A 23,034-nucleotide genomic window follows, 5' to 3' on the forward strand; every position below is an offset into this window, starting at 1 on the left:
CTCTTGTAAAACACTTGTTCTTCATTTGCCTCCTTTGCCACCGCCCAGATGCGTGGTTTCCCTTAGGCTCATTCTGATGCGAGATAAACTGTATTTCCCTTAAAGTCAGCAAAACTTACAGATTTTGCATATCATTTGCATGTTCTTCTTTCAAATAATTATTTTATTCCTATAACCAATTCCTTATCATCTCTTCTGAAACTGATGCTTGAGCTTTGGATATCACTTCTGTATAAAGAATACACCCTAATGTAGCAGCAAAGAGCTGCTACATTAGGGTGCCTTTTTAGAAGAAGCTTTAGCCAATTTTTCCTGGGCAATCATCATTAAATATGGGTTCTTTCATTTCATATCTTTCATAACTTTCTGAACTACTTCTTTTACTTCAACAGGATGCAATTTGGCTTTCCCAATAATCCATTTTTTCAACCTGTCTTTCTCTGCTTTAGTTAATGTAGCTGTGGGGCCCATTTCTTACTTCATTGGTACTGTGAGGACCCAACCGAGGTCCGAATCATGTAAATCGCGATATTCCTATGATTAAATAATAACGATAGATTAAATATGAGAGGGAGAGGAAAATCCCATACCCATAATTTAAACAACGTGGCACAAAATGTAGACGAGTCTCGGATGACTCGAACACGTGTTAAACTAACTGTCAATGTCAGAATGAAAAGTTATAAGTCAGAGACAAGTGGTCATATGCAGGTAGAACTTTGACCCCAGCGCTCATAAACAGTCAATCTAGGGAAACAATTTCGGAAAAGAGGAAAAGATTTAAGAGAGATAAATCATTGCATATGATCGTTCAAGTACCCAGATGACAGAAATCGCGAGTAACGGAGCTAAATTATGAGCGCGAGTCTTGCAATTTTGTCAACAATCGACAGAACGGCGTCGAGCAGACACCTGGAATAGGACCTTTCCCGTGACCTGAGGCGGTCTCAGTTTATCCCAAAACAAAAGAGAGACCAATCGGGAAGCGAGAAAGGGGATGAAGGGCCAATCGGAAGTACGAATAGTGGAAGAGAAAAACTATAAAAATCCGAAATCCGAGGTCAGAGGGTGCTCCTCCAACTCCACGAAAGGTAGTGACTTCTATTGTGGTGTGTCGTCGCAAAAAAGCTGTGGACTCCGCCACTTCTATCCTCCGAAAGTCCGCCTAGCTCAGCGACCTCATCTCGTCCGCCCCAGGGCCCGACAGACGACGAAGTCCTCGCCTCTCCGCATCTTCGACAAAAAGAACCCTAGTGAAGGACTGTTGATGTAAGCATAAATGTTAACAAATAAACGGCTTTCTTGTGTAAAACACTTGCCATCATTTGCCTCCTCCGTCATGGCCCACATACATACAACCCTTAGGTCCATCCTGACGCGGGACTAATGTCTCCCACTTAGGAGACGACTACCTTACACAGGTGACATGAAGTGGGTTTCAAGTTCCCTATCTCCCCCGGATCGGCCATCTTACAGTACCTTTCCATGTAATTTATTTATTAAAGTTCCTTTTGGAATGTTAAATTTTTTGCTAGCCTTATTAGCATTCATTTTATTTTTACGTACTGCTTCTACAGCTGCAAACAAATCTTCTTCATTATATTGAAAACGTCTGTAGGCTTTCCTTTCTTCTTTTTATTTATTTCATCTGCCATTTTGAATTTATCGAAATAAAAATAAATTCAAATGTATTTATCTCAAACCATTTTAATGCGCAGCAATGAATGACCATATAACTTTGAACCATGGTTATTTACTGATACAAGTTACTTTTTTGGTCATTCACACATACATTAGTATGAAACAACATTCACAGATTTTGAATTTTACAAGGTCTGTTCAAAAAGTATTGGACCTTTGGTCAGCAAAAATAAATTTATTGACTTTGAGGTACAAAACCCCAATCACCTTCAAAGTAGTCTCCTTGGTAATGTATACACTTCTCCCAGCGTTCCTGCCATTGCTGGAAACACTGCTGGAACGCATCTTTTGGAATGGCCATCAGCCGGTCCGTCGGATTCTGCACAATGTCTTCTCTTGACTAAATTCGGGTTCCTTTTAGCGGCATTTTCAGCTTGGGAAATAGCCAAAGGTCACACGGAGCCATGTGGACAGAGTACGGAGCGTGACGAACCACAAGAGTATTGTGTTTGGCGACGAAAGCCCGAATCAGATGCGCAGAATGGGCGGATGCGTTATCACGATGGAGCTGCCAAGTTTTGATTGACCACAGATCCGGTCGTTTGCGTCGCACTGTATCGGAAAGACGACGAAGGACCTCCTGGTAGTACTCCTTTGCGATAGTTTGGCCTTGTGGTGCATACTCACGACACACCACCCCACGAGAGTCGAAAAAACTGTCAATATGACCTTTGATATTGCTGCGGACCTGCTGCGCTTTTTTTGGCCTCGAGGATCATCCCCGAAAGCCTGCTGAATCTTGCGAATGGTTTACACTCAGGTATCACTAAGGTTTTTGGCAAAATTTGATGTAATATCGCTGCTCACGTTGTTCAGTCATTTTCCAGCTTAGTGGAATCCGACGAGAGCGCACTACATGACCTCACTCATAGGCCGATTGCCAATGACTGACGCTTCCTGCAGGCGGGAAAAAATTCAGGGCTGTGCATGACTGTCCCCTCCACAACTCCACCGAAGGAGGCCTCTCGCGCATCACTGGTTTACGCGGAAAAAAAAGGTCCAACACTTTTTGAACAGACCTTGTATGCTCAGAAATGAAAATAATGCATACAATTTTATCACTATTAAATGACCAAAGTATTCCTTCACTGAAGAAAAATCACTTTTCAGATCCCCACTATCTACACATCTTTAAATGTTAGAAATAATTTTTATACTAAAACCATATGAATACTATATGAATCCTTGCCACAACTCTTACCTTATTACAATGCAAGCAAGATTACACCTTACACACATCTCAAGAAAGCTGCCATATTTCAAACACTATCACACATTTCTAAGTGACCAATGAAAGAGAATATTTCAAAATTTAGTTGATTTTCAGTAATTCAGTGCTCCTGATTTGTTTTTCTTGCCGTGATGCTTATTTTAAACAAATTTCTGACAATATGGTCATTCACTGGTGCAACTACCTTATTTAGATTTGTGGCACATGAAACAAAAGTATAGTTTTTACTGCTCTTGTCTAATTAATTGAAAAACTACAAAATCTTAATTTTCAATTAATGTGGAATTCCATTAATATGATCAATGGCAATTAACACTTCAATTTATATACATTTTATAATGTTCTACTACTTGTGCTTCTTCAAATATCACATACATTTTATTTAATATAAAAACTAATATAATGTAACTAATGTAAACTAATATAATGTAACAAATATTATAATTATAATAATAATAAATTTATATTCTGATAGTCAGTTGCCATAAATTATATGTAAATACATTTAGTTATATTTAATTTTTTATATATATTTCTAGAATGTTCTGCCAATCTCTTTTGTCTTTTCAGTTCCTCTATCTTTCTCTTATCTTGATGGTATTTTTCCTAAAGGAGCAATAAACTTAGCAGGGGAAAGTGGAGAAAAACAATAAAACAGTGGTGTGTGGTGACATTTTATGATAGGGAAGCTGTGCAGGTCCTGGATAGAATTATTGGAAGCATTATATGATATTTTGGTGTGTAGCATCCACCAGCTAAACCACATGAGGTTGGTCCTCTGTAAAGCGCATGCACAAATGCCTGTAATCTGACTGCTTTACATGATTCAAATATTTTTGCCGTGGAAGCTGTCCCATATTTGACAATATGGCACTTCCATTCAGAATATGCATATATGAATTTATATTCGAATATAAAATAGCAATCTTATCACTGTTTTTCAGATGTAATATAAAAATTTGTAATAAGATACATGCTATACATTGCAGCATTCTCTGTAGGCAACCCTAAATATATGTGTGTGTATATATATATATATATATATTGTGAGCAAGTGAGCGAGCCTGTGCAATACACATTCTTGTGCAATAAAGCTGTTATTCTGTGTCCAAGAAAATCCATCTCCATCCTTTCACACCTAATTCCGATGATCATATATACCAATTCTGGTGATGAGGTGGATAGAAAATAGTCTATTTCTTCAATTTTATTCAAGTTTTCAGCAGGGATACTATTGTTCCTTTCTTTGATGAAATTAACACGTTGCTAGCTTTGAGCTAGACCTTTGAATTCCCGACTTGTAAGTTACCGAATTGTCTTATTCTTTTTCTCTTTATTCGTTCCTTGGAAAAACTTCAGAAATGGCAAATGCGATTAATGTTAATTTTTATAATGTAAATAGTGATTGGAATGAATATGTGGAACAATTGGAAGAATTCTTTATAGCATCTAATATTACTGACAATAGGAAAATGGTGGCTACTCTTCTTAGTAAGATGGGACCGGTATAAATTGTTAAGAAACCTTTGCCAACCTGATAAACCTTCCTCAAAGACATTTTCTGACTTAAAAAGTATAATGAGATTTCATAAAAATAAATCAGTATAATTTCCGAGAGAGCAAACTTTACTCGCCGGGTACAGAAAGAAGGAGAATCGATTAATGATTTCATAGTTGGTTTAAAATTCTTAAGTGAAAAGTGCGATTTCTGAGACTCCCTTGCGACATGTTTAAGAGATCAATTCGTATCAGGTTTGTATGATCCCAGGATTCGTTCAAATTTATTTGCTAAAAAAGAGTCAGAATTAGACCTTAAGAAAGCGATCAATTATGCTATTGCTATGGAACAAGCTCTGATTGACGCAGGTTGTTTCAATAAATTGCCATTTGAAAATGATTGTTTTAAAATTCATTCCAAAAAGTTCTCTAACAGAAAGAAGAAATTTAGCGAGAATAGTCCTAGAGATAAATTAAGTACAACACAAAGAAAACCAGTACTTACATTTGTAGATTATGTGGAAGCACAGACCATTCCCGTGAGAATTGTAAATTCAGAGCAGTCTCCTGTAATAAATTTGTCAAGACTGGCCATATTGCAAGAGTATGTGGAAGAACTAAGCATCCTCATGTGAGTGTACATCAACTATCTCGTATCCACAAAGAATCGAATAGTTAGGCAGAGAGAGATAATCCTACTTATTTAAACTTTTTCATTATTCAAGATGTCTCCACACCAATTCCACCCCTTGTCCTCGCTCTATCCATTAATGGGAAAGACATTAGATTTAAAGTTGATACTGGTTCCCCACTTTCCATCATTCCTGAATTCATTTTCAACAGAGATTTCTTATCCTTTTCTCTACATGAGTCTGAACATTGTCTTTGCAATATAAGAATTTCAAGTTGAATGTATTGGGATTCATTATAGTACCAGTTCTTTACAATCACTCTGGCCATAAACTTCACCTTTATGTGGTTCACCGTGGGAATGCTAATCTCCTTGGAAGAGATTGGATTCGAGAGTTAATCATAGCTGAAGGCCTTTCCAGAAATACTAATAATGATTCATTTATAGAAGGTTTTAGTAACTCGATTTCAAGTTCATTATTTAATTTTCAGTTTGACTTGCTTCCTTTTACCAATAGTGTTTTTATGGAAGCATCTTGTACAGATAAACTTTTCATTGCTTTGCGTAAGTGTATCAAGAATAATTGGCATCAGATAAATGCATCTGTCAAACCATTTCTTAAATTCAGGGATTCCCTTTCCCTAGAAGGAAACTTAATATTTTTGGGCGATAGAATATTTGTTCCTGAGAAATTTCGCAGAAACATTCTCATTGAATTACATTCTGGACACAAAACATCGTTAAATCTAAAATTTTAGCCAGATCAATTGTTTGGTTGCTAGGCATTGATAGTGATGGAACGCACAGTGAAAAATTGTATCTTATGTCAGTCATTCCATCAAAATCCTACTTCTACTAATACCTTAAGGTGGCCAACTCCAGAGGAGCCTTGGAGTAGATTACACATCGACTTCACTGGACCATTTCTTGGAAAAATGTTTTTAATAGATATCGATGCTGGAACTAAATATCCTGAAATTCAAATAATGCTATCTACAGATTCTTTTGCTACTATTCTGGCTCTTAGGTCTTGGTTTAGTTGACATGGCCTCACATTACATGTTCATTCTGATAATGACCCTCAATTCACATCTCGTGAATTCAGAATGTTTTTAGCAAAGAATGGAATTCATCAGACATTCTCTCCACTGTACCATCCTGCAACTAATGAGCAGTTGAAGAATTTATCAACACCTTTAAGTCTTCTATGAAAAAACTAATTCGTGAAAATAATTTAATGACATTTCTTCTTCGATTTCTAACTTCATACCATATTACCCCTCACTGTTCTACTGGTGAAATACCAAGTGAAATGCTATTCAACAGGTAATGTTGCTCAAGACTATATTTGTTGCGAACCTTTAATCTTATTGGATAACCATGTTGTTCATCCACAGCATTCTTTTATGATAGGAGATACAATTTTTGCACGTGACTTTTGTTCTAAAGAATATTGTGTTGTGGGTAAAATTATTGAGAAACTTTCGCCTGTTACATACAACATTGAGCTTCCTAATGGTTTGGTATGTAAGTGTCATATTGATCAACTGAGAGCTTAAACATCTGAATCACATGGTGCTTCATTTGTTCCTCTTCAGTTGTGATGGGAAGAAGAAAATAATCCTACAATTGATAATATTCCACAGGAAGATGGCATGAAAAATTTATCATCAGACATTGCTTTAACCTCAGATTCTTCTGATGTTCAAGAGTCAAATCAAAGACATTGTAAACCCCTTATCTACTTACAAGATTATGTTTGTAATTCACCTTAGGAGGGGATGATGCTATGTATTGCAGCACCCTCTGTAGGCAATCAGAGTATGTATGTATATATATTGTAAGTGTGCATGCGCAACACATATTCTTGTTACATCATTGTTCAAATAAAGCTGTGTTACCGTTACTCCATGTCCAAGGGAATCTGTCTCCATCCTTTCACACCTAATTCTGACGATCATACATACTAACACATAATGTGGTTATATTAAAATATTAATTTTAATTAATTCAAAGTACATTAAAATATGAAAATAATCACACAATATGTATTTATATTTTAGAAAATACAAGGGAAGCAGCACTTCCCTAGCTTCCATGGACAGCACGCCTCTGGAATGCATACAGGTAGACAGGAGAATTCGAGACACTTTCTTTTTCATGTGTAGAAGGTTGAAGCAAATATGCTATAAACCAGAGGTGGGGAACCTTTTTACCATTAGAGGCCACATTTAAATTAGGCAGCAATAAGAGAGGCCGCATAAGCTAATTGACCTAAGAAAGTGACTTTTGTGAAATTATTATAGTTTTTCTATAGATTTAACAATTTATTGCATTATATAGAAAAAATAAAATATAATACTACAAAATTTTAAATATAATATACATATAAAATAATATAAAAATATTATAAAAAAATACAATAAAAAATATTTTTTTATTCACTAAGTTAGTGACTTATTTGGCTTTGTTTTTTGTTTGACAGTAATTGTATATTTGGATCAAGCTTCGTAACACACAGCTTTAATTGATCCTCTAAATGTGCATCTGTAATTTGCGTTCTTAAATTTGTTTTTATTTTTGACATGAGAGAAAATGTTGTCTCGCAACAGTAGGTACTTCCGAAGCAGGAAAGTAAACGGCGAGCATGTTCTCGAAGGCATGGATATTCAACAGCATTTTTCCAGATTTCTATGGGATCCTTTTTAGCGTTAAAAAGGGATTTGATGATACTATCTTCCCCTAAATCAATTAACTCCATTTGTAGTTCTGCAGGAGCCTCGGATATATCTATTAAATGTGGTTCAAATGCCAGTTTCATAGCAGGAGTGTGCTCGTCAAAATCAGAAAATCTATTAGTATACTCTTCTATTAAACAATCCAAGACACCTACATATTCATCGAATATTTTATTTTCACAGTTCTGCTCATTTAACATTTTAGCTAGCTCCGGGAAGTGTTGTGCAGATATTTCCGATCGACAAAGCAATGTTTTGAAAAATGATAATTTTTTTCTAAACGCTTGGATCTTTTGCCACATTTCATAAATATACCTCGTTTCACCTTGCAGGCAAATATTTAAATTGTTTTGTTTTGTCATCATATCAGACAAAAATGCAAGGTTTCTGAGAAATACTTCATCTGATAGATCACATTGTTTTCCTTGTTCTTGATAAAAGTTTAAAATTTGTCGTCGTAAAGACAAAACTTTTATCAAAACCTGACCTGTTGATAGCCAGCGAACCTTGCAGTAGTATGGTAGGTCAACACTATACGTTTCCTCATCTAAAGAGAGCATCTGCCGAAATTCACGATGACGCATTGCATTTACGCGAATATAGTTGACAATGGCAATGGTTCTATCCAGAGTGTCTTGCAAAATGGTAGATTTTGCGCAAAGATTTTGCTGATGCAAAATGCAGTGAAATGATATCAATTTTTTCAAGTTTAAGTTTTCCTTTTTTAACAAAGCAACGAATCCTTCTTTTTTGCCTCTCATGGAAGGTGCGCCATCGGTGCAGACACTGACTAAATTACTGACATTCAATTGTAATTTATTACATACTTCTTTGAAGTTTTCGAAAATATCGGCTCCTCGAGTTCTTCCAGTTAGTGTACCCAACGCAAGTAGTTCTTCGTAACATTGAAAATCTTTAGTTATAGCACGAATAAAATATAAAACTTGTGCCGAATCTGTTTTATCAGTGCTTTCATCTAAAGCAATTGAAAAATAAACATCTTCATTTTGTATAATTGTATGAAGTTGCTCTGTTACATTTTGCGCTAATTCGTGCTGTCGATCTGTTACAGTTCTTCTTGAAAGAGGTAATTGTTTGTATTTGTCGACATTTCTTGGATCTAACATACTCACTGCTTCAACAATACATTCTTTAATTATTTCAATGTCACTAAATGGTTTGCCCCTTTTTCCAAGTATATGTGCTATTTTATACGTAACAGCAACTGCAGCGGAATTTTGATTTACAAAGGCACTAAAAGATGCCTGCTGATGATGCTTCTCATTTTTCAACTTTTGAAGTGCAGCTTTTCGTGATTCACCTTCTAAAGCGAAATATTTATGTTCTTTATGAGTCAAATAGTGTTTATTTGCATTCGCTTTTTTTAAAGTATTTAAAACTGTATTGCACAACAAACACATCATTTTATCTTTCTCAGCAGTAAAGAAAAAATCTAACTCCCATTCTACATTAAATGTTCTGTTTTCATCACCTAATTTTCTTCTCTTACTATTTGACATGATGGATAAAAAAACGAATATCAAATAATATCTTTAACAAAGTGTATACTTTCTAGAAATACAATAAAACCGTGTAACTGTTATAAGCACTCACTGTTAACTACAGTTTGCTGAAGATCGCAACAGGGAAGCGTTGAGAGATGCGAGTCAGAGAAGCCAAAGCAAGGTGTGACACTCAAATGGGAGATCTGAAACCGAGTTTTGTTTACTTCTTAGACAAGGTAGTTGGCGCTGCTAGCGCTTTTTAAACAGTTTTTTAAAAAATTAACATTTTTTAAAAAACTGTTTAAAAAATTAACATTGAGTGTCCAAGTCTGAAACGGATGGTCTCTGGGCCAGAGCCTCGCTCATGCGTGTTAGAGTCCGTTTCAGACTAGTATTCTGACGTCATGTTACAATATGACTGTCTTTGGCGGGATTTTTCGCACAACTGTCATGGCGTTGATGTACAAATAGTTGTTTGAAACGAACTCTACCATTTTTGTACTAGGTGGCAAAGGGCCGCACAAGAACCTCGCAGAGGCCGCATGCGGCCTCGAGGCCACAGGTTCCTCACCTAGGCTATATACCAATACACAAAACTCCTCTTAACATCAAAGACAACTGACATGAATAGCTGCTGCCCTGTCAAATAAAGTGTGGAGTAGCATAGAGTTTTATCCTTCTCGACATACTGATGTTATACTTAATATACTAAGACAGGAGTGTCAAACTGGTGGCCCCAATGTGATTTTCTGTGGCCAAAGCTATGATGCTCTGCAATAAAATGAGAAACAAAGCAATGTGTTATGAAGAAAATAGTAAAGGAAGACAAAGTAGTGTTTATATATCTCAATAAGCAAAGAATACTGGAAGAAAGTAGATTATCATCATCTCATTTATTTCAAACTAGCAATTGAACCCAGAATTGCTCAGGCAAAAAGTAACAGTAGCAAAAATTAAGATTATTAGATTATAGCCAATCTTACCCATTTTCACCGGGTGCAAGAATTAGGTCCCTCTATTCCAAGACTAATTAGAGAATTTTTAGATGAATTTAAAATATGTTCGATTTCCCGCAAAACATCGCATCTAAAATAGTACAGTAGAAGTCGAGTTCTTCAGGGTAATCCTTAACCTACTCCCTCCTCCCTGTGGGGCAGAATTTCCAAAAATCCCTTCTTAGTGTGCATTCTCATGACGTACCCTAACTACATACCAAATTTCAATTGTCAACTCCTAACTGTTTGGGCTCTGCATTTATTATCATCATCATCAGCCCATTTTGATTATATTATAAGATTATATTAAAATGGTTTGAGTGAAAAGTGTAAAAATAGTTTTTAAAAATATTGTTTGTTCGTATATAATCAAAGTAATTTTTATAACTTAAATATCTTGTGGTCTCACAAATCGTTATTTTATTGGTTATTAATCTCCTTTCTCAGTCCCCAATTGGTCTTTCTCTGTTACCAGGTGAAATTGGTCCAGATCAGTTCTTGAGAAAGACAATTGTTTATTAACACAATTTGATGCCTTCTTTTGTTCAATGTTGAACGAATCTTGTACCTTCATTTTTGTTTGAATATATGGTTAAAAAATGTTTTTCATCTCAGCGCAGAGCCTCACAACACATGTTGGTTCTTCTTGGTTACAATTTCACTAGAAGTGTTACGGTCAGTCTCAGCCAATGTGTTCCTGCAGCTTAAAGCTTGTAAAGATTTGCAAGTTGTTTTCTTTAATAACTTATTCAAAAAATTTTAAGTATATGTAGTTGTAGTTGCAGTTATTTGAATTTTTAAATTCTAAATTTAAATCCTAATTTTTATACAGAAAATGTCACTTTCAATGCTAAATAAAAAACGAAAGATTGATGATGAGGAAAGAAAGGTGGGAGCCAAACTATTTTTGTGTGGAAGTAAACAATAAAATTACATGCTTAATTTGCAAAAAAAAACAATTAGTGTTGCTAAAGAATATGTTACATGACATTATAGCACTAATCACGAAGAACAATTTTCATGCTTCAAAAGAAAAATAAGAAAAGAAAAATTAAAATCAATGAAGAATTCACTTAATAGCCAGCAATGAATGCTTACAAAATTCATGAAAAGTAATGAATCGGTAACAAGAGCCAGTTACGAAATAAGCTATTTATTAGCAAAACATTCAAAACCATTCACTGATGGTTCTTTATTCAAGGAATGAATGATAAAAGCTGAATTTGTCTGTCCAGAAAAGGTACAGGCATTTTGAGATATCTCATTATAAAGAAATACGATTGCAGACAGAATTACGGAAATGGCAGATGATGTAAGTTCACAACTACAGGAAATGTCTACCTTTTCAAATGCGATTGATGAAAGCACGGATGTAAGAGATGTTGCACAAATTGCTGTTTTTTTTCGTGGTTTGTGATAATAACATGAAAATCACCGAAGAATCGTTGGAAGTTATCCCTCTTCACGAAACAACTGGTGAAGATATTTTTGATGCCATGTGGAACATTTTAGAAAAATGTAAGTTTCCTCTTGATGAGCTCGTTTCTGTAACAACTGATGATGCTAAATTGATGACAAGTGAAACTAAAGGATTTCTGTCACAACTGATGAAAAAATTACAAGATGAGTATCCAGATAAACCAAAAATCAGTGCTTTCCATTGCCTTATTCATCAACAAGTTCTCTGTTTAAAATTATTAAAAATGGATGAAGTACTTAAAACAGTTACAAAAATGGTCAACTTTATTCAATCGAGAGCATTTAACCATCACCAATTTACTTAGTTCCTTAAAGATTTAGAATCCAAATTTGAAGATCTTCCTTATTACACAGAAGTTTGTTGGTTGTCCTACCACAAAGTCCCAAAGAGCTTTTATCTGTTTTTGGAGGAAATAATATTATTTCTTGAAATGAAAGATGAAAACAATGAAAATATATCAGTTATAAAAAAGATCCATTGTGGGTAAAAGACCTAGTATTTTTAACAGATATTACATATCTGAATAATCTTTAATATTACATTGCAAAGCAAAGACAATTAATAACAAACATGTATGATGCAATTGCAAATTTTGTAAAAACAAAACTAAGTTTGTTGAAAAAGCATTTGCAAAAAAAAAGTTTTGACGTATTTTCCTACATGTGAGCAGTTAAAAGCACAAAATCAAAGTTGCTTGTTTACACAATATGTTGATAAAATTGAAGAAATCAAAAACAAATTTGATAAACGTTTTGATGATTTCAAAGAGTTACAAGAAATTTTTTCTTTTCATTGGACCTTTTCCCTTTAAAGTTGAAAAAGTTCTCACTTCGATACAACTGGAATTGTTGATTTCCAGAATGATTCGGTTTTAAAAGACAAATATCAAGAAGTAGGAACTCTTAAAATATATTCCTACTTAGGTGAAAAATACCCAGAAATTAAAGTTTGCTGCACAAATTTTATGCTTTTTTGGAAGTACATACTTATGTGAGCAATTATTTTTATGCATGAAATTAAATAAAACGATTTACAGATCTAGATTAACTGATAAACATCTATCTGCCATAATGAAGATTGTTTGTTCTCAGTCTTTCAATTCAGATATTGGAAAACTAGTAGGAGGAAGAAAGCACTGGCAAGTTTCTGGTAAAAGCAATTAATTTTAGTTTTATAAATATGTACAATAAATAAAATAAATGTTTAAATAAAAGCAATAATATAGCAATTATATATTGTTGAGTTGAATTCACTGAACTACATAATGTGTTTTAATTGCCCTATCTATATTCCTGCATTCTCACTTCAAATTATAATTTTAAGAAAATTTGTGAATGTGATGAATCTTACCAGTCTCATTAAATGGCCTGTTGTTTAAATGAGTTTGACACTCCTGTACTAGGACATCATGCAACTTTGTCATATTGTAATAGAATTGAAGCAGAGCTAGAATAAAAGAAGTAATCCCTGCACCTGTTAGGCACAGAAGAAGTGAATTTTTGTACAGACCTGACAGACACTAATAGGTGAGCTTTGCATTTGCCACCACAAAAAGAGGCTATCTTCATACTTGCAGACTACAGGAGACATGATTCTTGCACTAGCTAGGTATGGAGAGAGAATCCATGAACAAAGCTTCATTCTTGTGTTTTATTCATTTTTCCTGCCTATTTTCTGTTAGGTGCATGTTATACTGTTTTCATTTTTGACTCCTAAGCCTAAATTCCATTAGGTGCACTCGTCACATAAGAGAGCATGGACATTGTCACTGTAATACTTTTGTATATCAAAAACAAAGTCATGGACTCCTATTTTTACTTTCCTGGTTCTGTTATAGATAACAGAGATATAGATATGGCGATCGGTCAAAATATGACTCCCCCAAGATTTTTACATTTTTGGACTTGGCATCTTGAAATATCAAGAAATGCAAAAAAATTCAGGGGTTTTTTCTGTAAGTATGGATGTTAAATAATGTGTATGTATGTGGGGCATGATTTTGTTCACTCTCTTTGAAGCTTAGTAACTCCTGTGCTTTTTGAAAATTTCTGAAATTTTGCAGATAGGTTTGTGTATTACTGTATTTTCATGGAATGACCAGCATGCCGGGTCTATCTGGGGAGACCATAAAATCAGGCATTTCTGTATGGTAAAAACTGGCATGCCGATTTATCCCGAGAAAATGCCTGCATACCAGTTTAACTGAGGTTATCCTCTCTAGAGAGACACATCAAAAAAAAATGAGAGTTAGATCACATAAAATGAACATGTTTTTATAAACTGTGAAACTGTCAGCATTACAACAAAAACTATGATGTCAAATTTCTTCATTTTGTCTTATTTCTAATGATGTAAAATACTCATGGAATTCCAAAAGTGCTTTTTTTTATGTCTATTTTATGGTAATTTGATTCAAAAAACACAAAAATAAACATATTAAGTTTAAGAAACTTTCCTAAATTATCTCAACTCAACTCACATCAATTAGCATCAGCATAGTGTAAAATTTGAAAGAAAGGTGTTATTTTTAAGGTCTGGGTGGATGATCAGTGTACCCCCACACTGACTAACAACTATTGAATACTAATGTCAATAAGTTGCTAATTGTTTTGTCTTGTAAATGAAAACTTTCTTCCTGATTTAAGTCAGTCAAATTACAATGATAATTATATTGTACTCAGAAGAATGCTTTCTTTTTTTTACCATTTGTTTAACTAGTTTTGTTAGATCTGATTAATTTTATTTTTTAGTTGCATTTTAACCAGCATGCCAGAAACCCCAGGGTTACTGGCATGCTGGTCTTCCTTATTTATATGTGGCATGCCAGTCAATCTGCGAAATCACGGCAGAAAGATTCATGCTATTAATGTTTGATGGTTTAAGGTCAACAGAGTGAGGAAATAAAGAGTGGTCGTGTGTCATATCTCAAATAGGGATGAACTTAATGATGATTTTACTCGTTATTAGTATTTACAACTTTTTATAAAACCCATCCCAACCCTCAAAATTAAGCTTTTTGCCTTTTTATAATAATTAAAAATGTAAACAATTTTTTAAAAATAAAATATCATAACAGATAGCATCACCAAAATTTTAAATGTTGCTGGGAAAATTAAGAGATTTATTGCTGGATTTTTTACATTTAAATAGACCCACATTACATTTCTGGATTCCTCATCTCAATTAATGGAAAATGGCAAAGTTTTATCAAAATTGGTCCATTAAATTTTGAGAACAAACTCAATTCTATAAGCCCATACAAGATGTGCTAGCAACCATGAAACATTGCAAGATAAAGTTGCTTGATTTGTGTGATATCACTTTGTCTGCACACTCATGAAATGACTTTATGTCTCAAAAACAAAGTCATAGATCCTCATTTTTTATTGCAGTTTTGGAATCCACACTGCAATTAATGGAAAATGGCAAGGTATAATCAAAATCTATTGAACAGATTTTGAGAATAAACATATTTCTATAAGCCTCATAAAAGCTTTGCTAATGTTCCACTTCAATTAATCTATAATGCATCTGTAGGTGACAATTAATTAATGTAACCTAATTCAAAGACTGGAACTTTTTATCCACTAATTAACTCTTTCCCCTTGAGTGCTGGTGACTCATATAAAGAATAGAATTAGAAAAAGCCCTAAGGGCTAAGCTGAAAAGAACAAGGCACTTTTTGGCTGGACATCCAAGCATGAGGATGTGGACTGGTAGATATCCAGGTCATTAGTAGCATCAACTGGAGGTAAGGACAAGCTTTCTCAATTATAATTTCTGTTCTGGCAAAGAGAAAAAATCAAGTCTAAGGAAGATTCTCAAGGAGACTCTTGCAGAACAAGCAAGATACAAATTGTTTATTCTTCGTGTAATAACACTGGAATCAAGGACTGTCATCACACCTAGAACTACACCGAAAAATGGGTACCCGCTTTCCTATGAATTTCTTTCTTATTCATTTCTAAGTCTATCTCTCTTATTCTCTTATTCTTCTTTAGTTTTAATTAGATTAAGGCCTTAGAAATCATTATTTTAAATTCGCGGTCCTAAAGATACTGATTGATAATAATTGTTGTGACTATATTTTTGGTTTTGATTTCCCTTACTGTTTATTCAAGTTTTATTTTGTTAACAACAAAATCTGTAAAAATTCTCAAAATCTGTGGACTGAAAAGGAGTTGGAATCTGAAGAACTGAGTTCATCACAAAATAAAAACAGCATTTTTTCATACATTGAATTCTTGTATGCCTCATGCACAAATGCCACTACACATTAGTCGCAAACTTCTACATGCTTCAGAACACATATATATTGTAGTAGTCATGCCCTGACATTTTCTTTACCCTGTATAATGATATCATTAAATTTTGATGTGAAAACATCACACATGTGATTTCTAAAATTTTCTGCTAACTCAGAGGACCTAACATTGTGGCATTTTCATACCACTTCATTTCCAGGAGAACATCTCCAGGATCACTCAAAGGTTGTTGGGACTGCAAATGCTCTCTGCATTGTGCATGAAGTACTCTGCTAGCAGCCCAACCAGCAACATACCTCCTTGTGTTTTGATCATCCAGGGATAAACATGAAATGTTTATCCCTGAATGTTTGAGGGATAAAATGAATCCATAGAAATGTTTGAGGGATAAACCCTCAAACATTTCCATGGATTCATTTTTTCCTGTGAATGATGGTAAGTTTGAGTTCACTATCAGACATGGCTTTATCCATTCCACCTGATCTTTGCATGCCATGAAGTTATCAAGGTCCATTTTACAGTTGCCTGCATGTGATGGCTGCAACAATAGGTTCATCAACAATAGGTTCATCATAATGGTTTTCATCACTGTCCAAAATTCATTTGCATTAGATAATTGTTACCATCTCTAAGGCAAATAACAGAGAAGGTCTCTATACAGTCCTGAATAAGCCATCTCAGGAAGAAAAATTTTAAATTATATTTTTCTTCTAATTCTCTCCACAATAAATGTATGATACTTATGTTCTCCAGCCACTAATACAAGTATGGTGGGTTTCTCTGCTGTTCAAAACCTGAAAGTCTCTCAAAAAATAATGTCAATTCATTCAGTTTGCAGGGTGGTGAATCATCTCTGCAATCCAAATCAAAAAGAAGCACACAAAACAACGTATTTCTTGTAAATCACAAAAGAAAAGAACAGTCTCAGTGACTGTGCTAAACCAGACCAGACCAGAGACAGTCAGATGACAGGGCTGTCACTTTTCAATGTCGAGAGGAGGAGTTTTGTGTATTGGTTTATAGAGTATTTAGCTGAAGGAGGTCACGTTCAATGAGGAAAAAAGAGAAAAAAATCACCAGATTGTAACTGTCCCAACAACAGTACAAAGCTCCAATGAGAAAGAAGGACACCTGACATCTGACTATTCCCATTTTTATGATACGACTGAACACTACATCAACACAATCTTCCATTTTGGAACTACAGATACTATACTTCTGCAATATTAATTCCCTTCATTCCTCTACCTATCTCTTATATCAGTCTTCTTAATTATAAGATAGGTTAAGGGACTGTGTGTTTCATCATTATACATTTGTCATGGTTAATACAATTTGTAATGGAAATCTCAAAAGATAACTGTTGTTTTACATTTGTATCTTGTATTTCCATGCAACTCAGAAAAAAATTAAATCTCACAATATAGTTAACATTTTCATTATATACTGTATTTGTTTTATATTTTATATTTGATTTTTTCTTTTCTTACATTCTCATATTTTATGAAACTATATATTAAAATAAATACAAGTTGATAAAGATAAATAATTTATGACATTTTTTATATATAATTATCAATTAAGTATTATAAATTTTTAATTTTAAAAATTTAATATAAATAATGGTATATAAATATGATTTTACCTTCAAACTTTTTGATTTGGAAACAGAAAGTATTTGCATAACTGTTTTACAATCTTCATGCTTTATTTGCTTGATCAGAGAACTGTATCTCGCAAGAAGATATCTCCAGTGTTCCAATTCAGTGACAGGTCCAACATCATCAGATTCTTTACGTATTTGTCGACTTTCTGATATTACCTTAATTACATTTATTAATTGTTTCTAATTAATTTATCAGTAATGATATATGATCAATTATTTAATAATAAAGACTTAAAAACTGAATTTCATATTTTGCATATACCAACATAATAAATTTCTGGTAAAATGTAATTATCATCTTAGAAAAGTTTTTATTCATTAAAATAAGAAAAACTATATCTAATAAAATTTTAATACACAATATCTAATGTCATTAAAAATCTTAGATAAATTTCAAAATAAAACTTTTGCCACTATTTTTTAAGTGCCTGAGAATGTGATGTATGAGATGCACAAATTTAACATGTCTATCAGACCTGGCTATCTTATGTATAGCTACCATACTATCTGAGCATATGCATACTAACATACAAAATGTCTTTTGTCCTGTCAATGCCTAATGTAAATCAAGCTTATATAAACAGCTAATGTTTCTGCCTGAACAAATGAACAGTGTGGACCTAATTTGAAACACACTTGAGTAAGCTCTTGGCCTAAATCAGAGTACTGTAAACTACAAATGTGGCATCCACTTCTTCACCTATTTTGGAGCTGTCAGTGTAAATTCTAAACTTCAGGTGATCCTTTGGATAATCAAAAAATGTTGGAGCATGCTGATTAGAGAGGTGGTAATCATAAGTAGGGAGGGTTCTTTTATCTATGCCAAATTTTCTTATGTTGGCAAGCAAAAAAAATCTTACCTTCCTTAATCATTTGGTGATGCCTGAGTCACTATAATCTCACCAGGGCAAGTTGGCAAGGTTCTCCTTCCAAGTGACTTTCTCAATTTCTAAATATATTGGGGTCAAATCTGACATTACCAGTAAAGCCCTTGTGGATACAGTCCTATACACCTTGCAAATATGGAGAGTCTTTGAACAGATAACAGCTTCTGTTGTGTCCTTTGGTGGCAACATGACTCCAGACTTGTACAGCATAATAAAGGGTAGGTTGAATGGCACTCCTGTGAATAGCAGATTGAATAGCACTAGGCCCAAGTATTCCTGGAAATATTAGCAAGGGCATTGGCCATCTTTTTAGCTTCATCTGTGATGTATTTGATGTTCTTCTTGGTATTCTGATGTTATTTTTGATGACAAGTTGTAAGGAACCAAGTCTGAGCTTTATTTTTATTTTACTTTTATTTTGCTTTCATTATATTTTTTTTTGGGGCTTATGTTTAGTTAAGACGAAGGTTTCCTCACCATTCACCTTAGTAACTTAAAAATAGAAGAAAAACCAACTCACCGACGAAAGAAAAGCGCCGTAGAAAAACTCGCGCACACTTGCGCTTCCCAAGCGGAAAAAGTAAGTCCGCACCGAGAAAAAGGGGGGGAAGACCCCACAACCCAGTTAGGAATCGCTAAACCTTAAAATAATAAAGCATCCCGATAATTGTTAAAAAGAATAATGTAAAAGGTTAGCGAAGTATTGTCGGAAAATAATCTGCCAGATAAACGAGAAAAATTTAATGTTACAGATAAGTATGTAAATGAGGAGAGTGAGCTCATTCAGAATTGTGACGTCACCTCACACTATAAAGCCTCTAACTCAAGTGAAAACGAACGAGGTGAATTCCTGATAGCAACGAGCTTATAGCAGTGAACGAGAGAGAGGTGTCCGATAGGATTTTGAAGTTATTCGATTTGTGGATCGACGATTATAGAAAGTCTTGAGAGTTGAGGAAATAGGTTCCTAGTATATTGAGGTGACGATTAGGATCTTTAATTTATAAGAATTATTGTTTATAAGTTAATTCTTTGATTTTGTCGAATTCCAAAGGGGAATAGAATTAAGTTAGAAATAGATTGATTTGAGTTTGTCGGATTGATTCTTGTTGAGTTTCATTGAATAAATTATTGTTTGATTTTTACTAAATACTGTATAGAATTTATTAATAGAAGTTTAATTAAATATTTGATTTTGTTATTGACAAACTTTGTCATTATTTAATTCGGTGCACGCTTAAAGTCCAGGCCTGGCACACTAACGCGAATCCGCGTAAAGTACCCGTTAGGGAACGGCTATTTCCGGCACACAGTAGTGTCGATAATCGTTGGAAAAGTCGGAAAAATAATATAGTACTTTACAAAGTTAAACTTCTCATCAAGAATAACACCTAAATATCTAATTTCCTTTCTTTGCTTTATATAATGTGCACCTAAATGCATAGTTAGTTTCCTGATGAGAGAATTGTGCCTACTAACAATCATACTTTTGCATTTTTCTGTGTTAATGGGATGTCTATGTACAATGCTCCACTGGTGAATGATTTTGAGAATGATGTTGCATATGTCCTGTAATCAATTACTGTTCCTTTAAGAAGCTAAAATTATAGTATCATCTACATAACTTTGGATACGACAACCAAGAGACAGGTGTTGTTAAGATGCATTGTTAATATCAAATTAGGATGTTCAGATTTAAAGTGAAAATATCTAACTCTACTGAAGTTTACTGAATCTTTTATCTTCCAATTGTGAGAACCAAAGGGGTTAGTTGTCCTCACTTACCGGCGGCTCTGTCAGAGGATGGCTTTATAGGAGGGCAAAATAAAATGAGTGGGGAGATTAATGAGTAAGTTGACAGGTTCCCAAATAAATACACAGGTTGAACAAGAATAACACATTTAATAAACAACTGTAAAATTGTACATATCAAAGGCAAAAGTGAAGAGTTACAAAAATTCTATTCTACATCGCGATAATGATTCATCTTTTTTGTGGAGCATCTAATTTCTATTCTCTAAGTTAAATTAAGAGATGAGAGAGAGACTTCTCAGAGAGAGAGTATACAAATAGATATCTAAAAAAAATACCTCTAAGTTCCCTATCCGTAACATGGGTCATTGGTAAAAATGTTCCTGGATTGTCACGGCAGTTATGGCGAGGTAGTGACAGATAGGGTGGTGGTACAGGTCAGTAGATGTGGCAGTCGATGTCCACTCTGGAGGTGGCCGCCTTGTGGACTGCATCCAAGCCTTCTTTATACTATTTTTGAGGGGGTAAGAACTATGATATCATTAATGATTTATACACACACCTGTTCATGTGTTGATGTCTGGATCTAGCTAGTACGGACCACTGGCACAGAGAAGTTTGTTTAATTTATTGATATCAGTGTCTAGAAGATATGATTTTATAATATAAATTTCTATATGGCTCTCATCTATAAATTAACATTCAGCTGACAATAATTTCTGTAAACTGATCAACAATATAGATATTGTTTATATTAAATGTTGCGTTTGACTACGAACGAGGCGATTTATTGCTGTAACCACTTGTCACGTGCAACCAAAGAGGGGATAGGAAACATCTCTTATTCCTGTCTTGTTGATATTAACATCTATAGAATTACCGTTAAACAAATGGAGGAGATTTCTTTTATTGATATATTAACAATTTTTTTCGAGGAGATAGTCTCGGTCATCGACCGCAGAAGGCCCCCTTTTCCCCTTTTCACCTAATCACGAGGTTTATTAGAGGGGTTATACTGTTCTAAAACAAAAGGGTTTTGGACCTTCACACAATACTATTTTGTGTGACTTGTAACACTAATTGAAAATAAATTAAGAACAGTGGAAAGCAAGAACTTTTGGGTACAATGAGACCATTTCTCATTAATTTTTAATAATATTTGTTGAGTTAATAGAAAACTGTCTGAAGAAGCTCTCAATTAAGATATCTCTATTTCAGTAAAAATGTGGGTTATATAACTTGTTCCCCAAGTGTTTCATATTGTGTATATATTAAATATTTACCTGTTCAATTTGTCTATTCCAAACTTTAATCAAAGATTCAATTGCAAAAAGTTTTTCTGGTTTCTCAAAAAGCTTTTTAATATCTTCTACGGTTTTAATTTTAGAAAGATCTAATGCTTCATGTTCTTTTAACTTCACTTGTCCATTGATACATTTCAAAGCAGCTATATAATAAAATACACATTTATTTTTTTAAAAAGATTTTAACATGTATTTAAGAATTTATTTTGAAAGTTTTTTATTTAAAAGAAAATACTTTATTGCATCTATAAAAAGAAACTTAAGTTTAATATGTATCTTTTAGTTTTCTTATTTTCAATATTTCTAAATAATACAGTACTTACTGTTGATTCATTAGCTAAAGTATTTTCTACTAATAAATAATTTTAATTAGTAATAATATTAAGCTTCATTCTAAATGACGACATTTTTTTTACATTGTAAAATTCCTTGATTAAATTTTATTTTTAATAAAAAATAAAGTTAACAATTCAATTGCAAATTATATAGATTTTGTATTATAATATTTCTTCTATTCAAATTATCATCATATTTTTTATTTCTTATTTTGACGATTTTTTTTTATATTTAATTTTTGAATGAATAACATACATACATTTATTTTTCAAATAATAAATTTTATAAACATGAAATACTTCTTATCAAAAAACATTATTTTAATTACCTAAAATGTTGTTATAATATTTCTAGAATGATTGTCATATATAACAGGACACTGCCATATGTGGACTTGCCATGTGATTTCAGATTTATGCTACTGACAATCCAGAAAAAAAAAAAATTAAGTAAATAAAATAAAAACTCTTAATTGCATGCAAAATCATTGCCAGTTTTTAAGTTAAATAAAGTCTCATATCATCTCATTCAGTCAAACACATTCTCATTTCAGGAAAGCATTACTGTAACTCATTTTTTTGTTTTATACTAAATACTGGGGCTCATCAATCTTTGTCCAGAGTTCTCACTTGTAACAGATGTGCATGTAACATCAGTGCCTCTCTTTTCATATTTTTTTTTTTAGTACTTAGTTTTTTGTCTTCCTAGATAAAATATTTTAACTCAATTTTCAACCACTTCTCAATTTCCAATCTAGTGGAAACTTTTCATACATATGTACTCAGATGACAATATTTTTTTAGAGTTTGCAAATAATTTTAGCAAAAATTTAGGGAATCCTCACAGAGAATAACATGCATTAAATTAAATGCTAAACCAAGAAGAATTTCAACAATTCAGTATTACATATATAAAACTAAAAGTTAAAAAATAAATTTTCTTTAGCTTCCACAGTATTTTTGATATTATGCAACCAAAAATAAAAATGTGGGGCACTCTTATTTAAAAATATTAAGGTGACCAATCGACCTCCTTTAGGGAGGACA

At 33.5% G+C, this 23,034-nt stretch overlaps 2 protein-coding genes across 2 annotated transcripts in view; both read right to left on the bottom strand.

The window, feature by feature from the left end:
* LOC111642290 (dynein heavy chain 5, axonemal-like) overlaps nt 1-23,034 on the bottom strand; it is a 96,731-nt gene that overhangs the window by 39,305 nt on the left and 34,392 nt on the right. Inside the window, exons 3-4 of the mRNA XM_023388620.1 lie at nt 21,632-21,795; nt 17,689-17,865 (exon numbers count right to left, since the gene is read on the bottom strand). Of these exons, the coding sequence (XP_023244388.1) occupies nt 17,689-17,865; nt 21,632-21,795 (341 nt within the window). The remainder of the gene's footprint in view (nt 1-17,688; nt 17,866-21,631; nt 21,796-23,034) is intronic.
* Nucleotides 7,362-9,666, bottom strand: LOC111642289 (general transcription factor II-I repeat domain-containing protein 2B-like). The gene has a single exon (XM_023388619.1). The coding sequence runs from the start codon at nt 9,316-9,318 to the stop codon at nt 7,510-7,512; it is 1,809 nt and encodes a 602-aa protein (XP_023244387.1). The 5' UTR covers nt 9,319-9,666; the 3' UTR covers nt 7,362-7,509.

Source organism: Centruroides sculpturatus, unplaced genomic scaffold (genome assembly GCF_000671375.1).
Source record: "Centruroides sculpturatus isolate CEXI.00-Female unplaced genomic scaffold, Cexi_2.0 scaffold1425, whole genome shotgun sequence".
NCBI lineage: Eukaryota > Metazoa > Arthropoda > Arachnida > Scorpiones > Buthidae > Centruroides > Centruroides sculpturatus.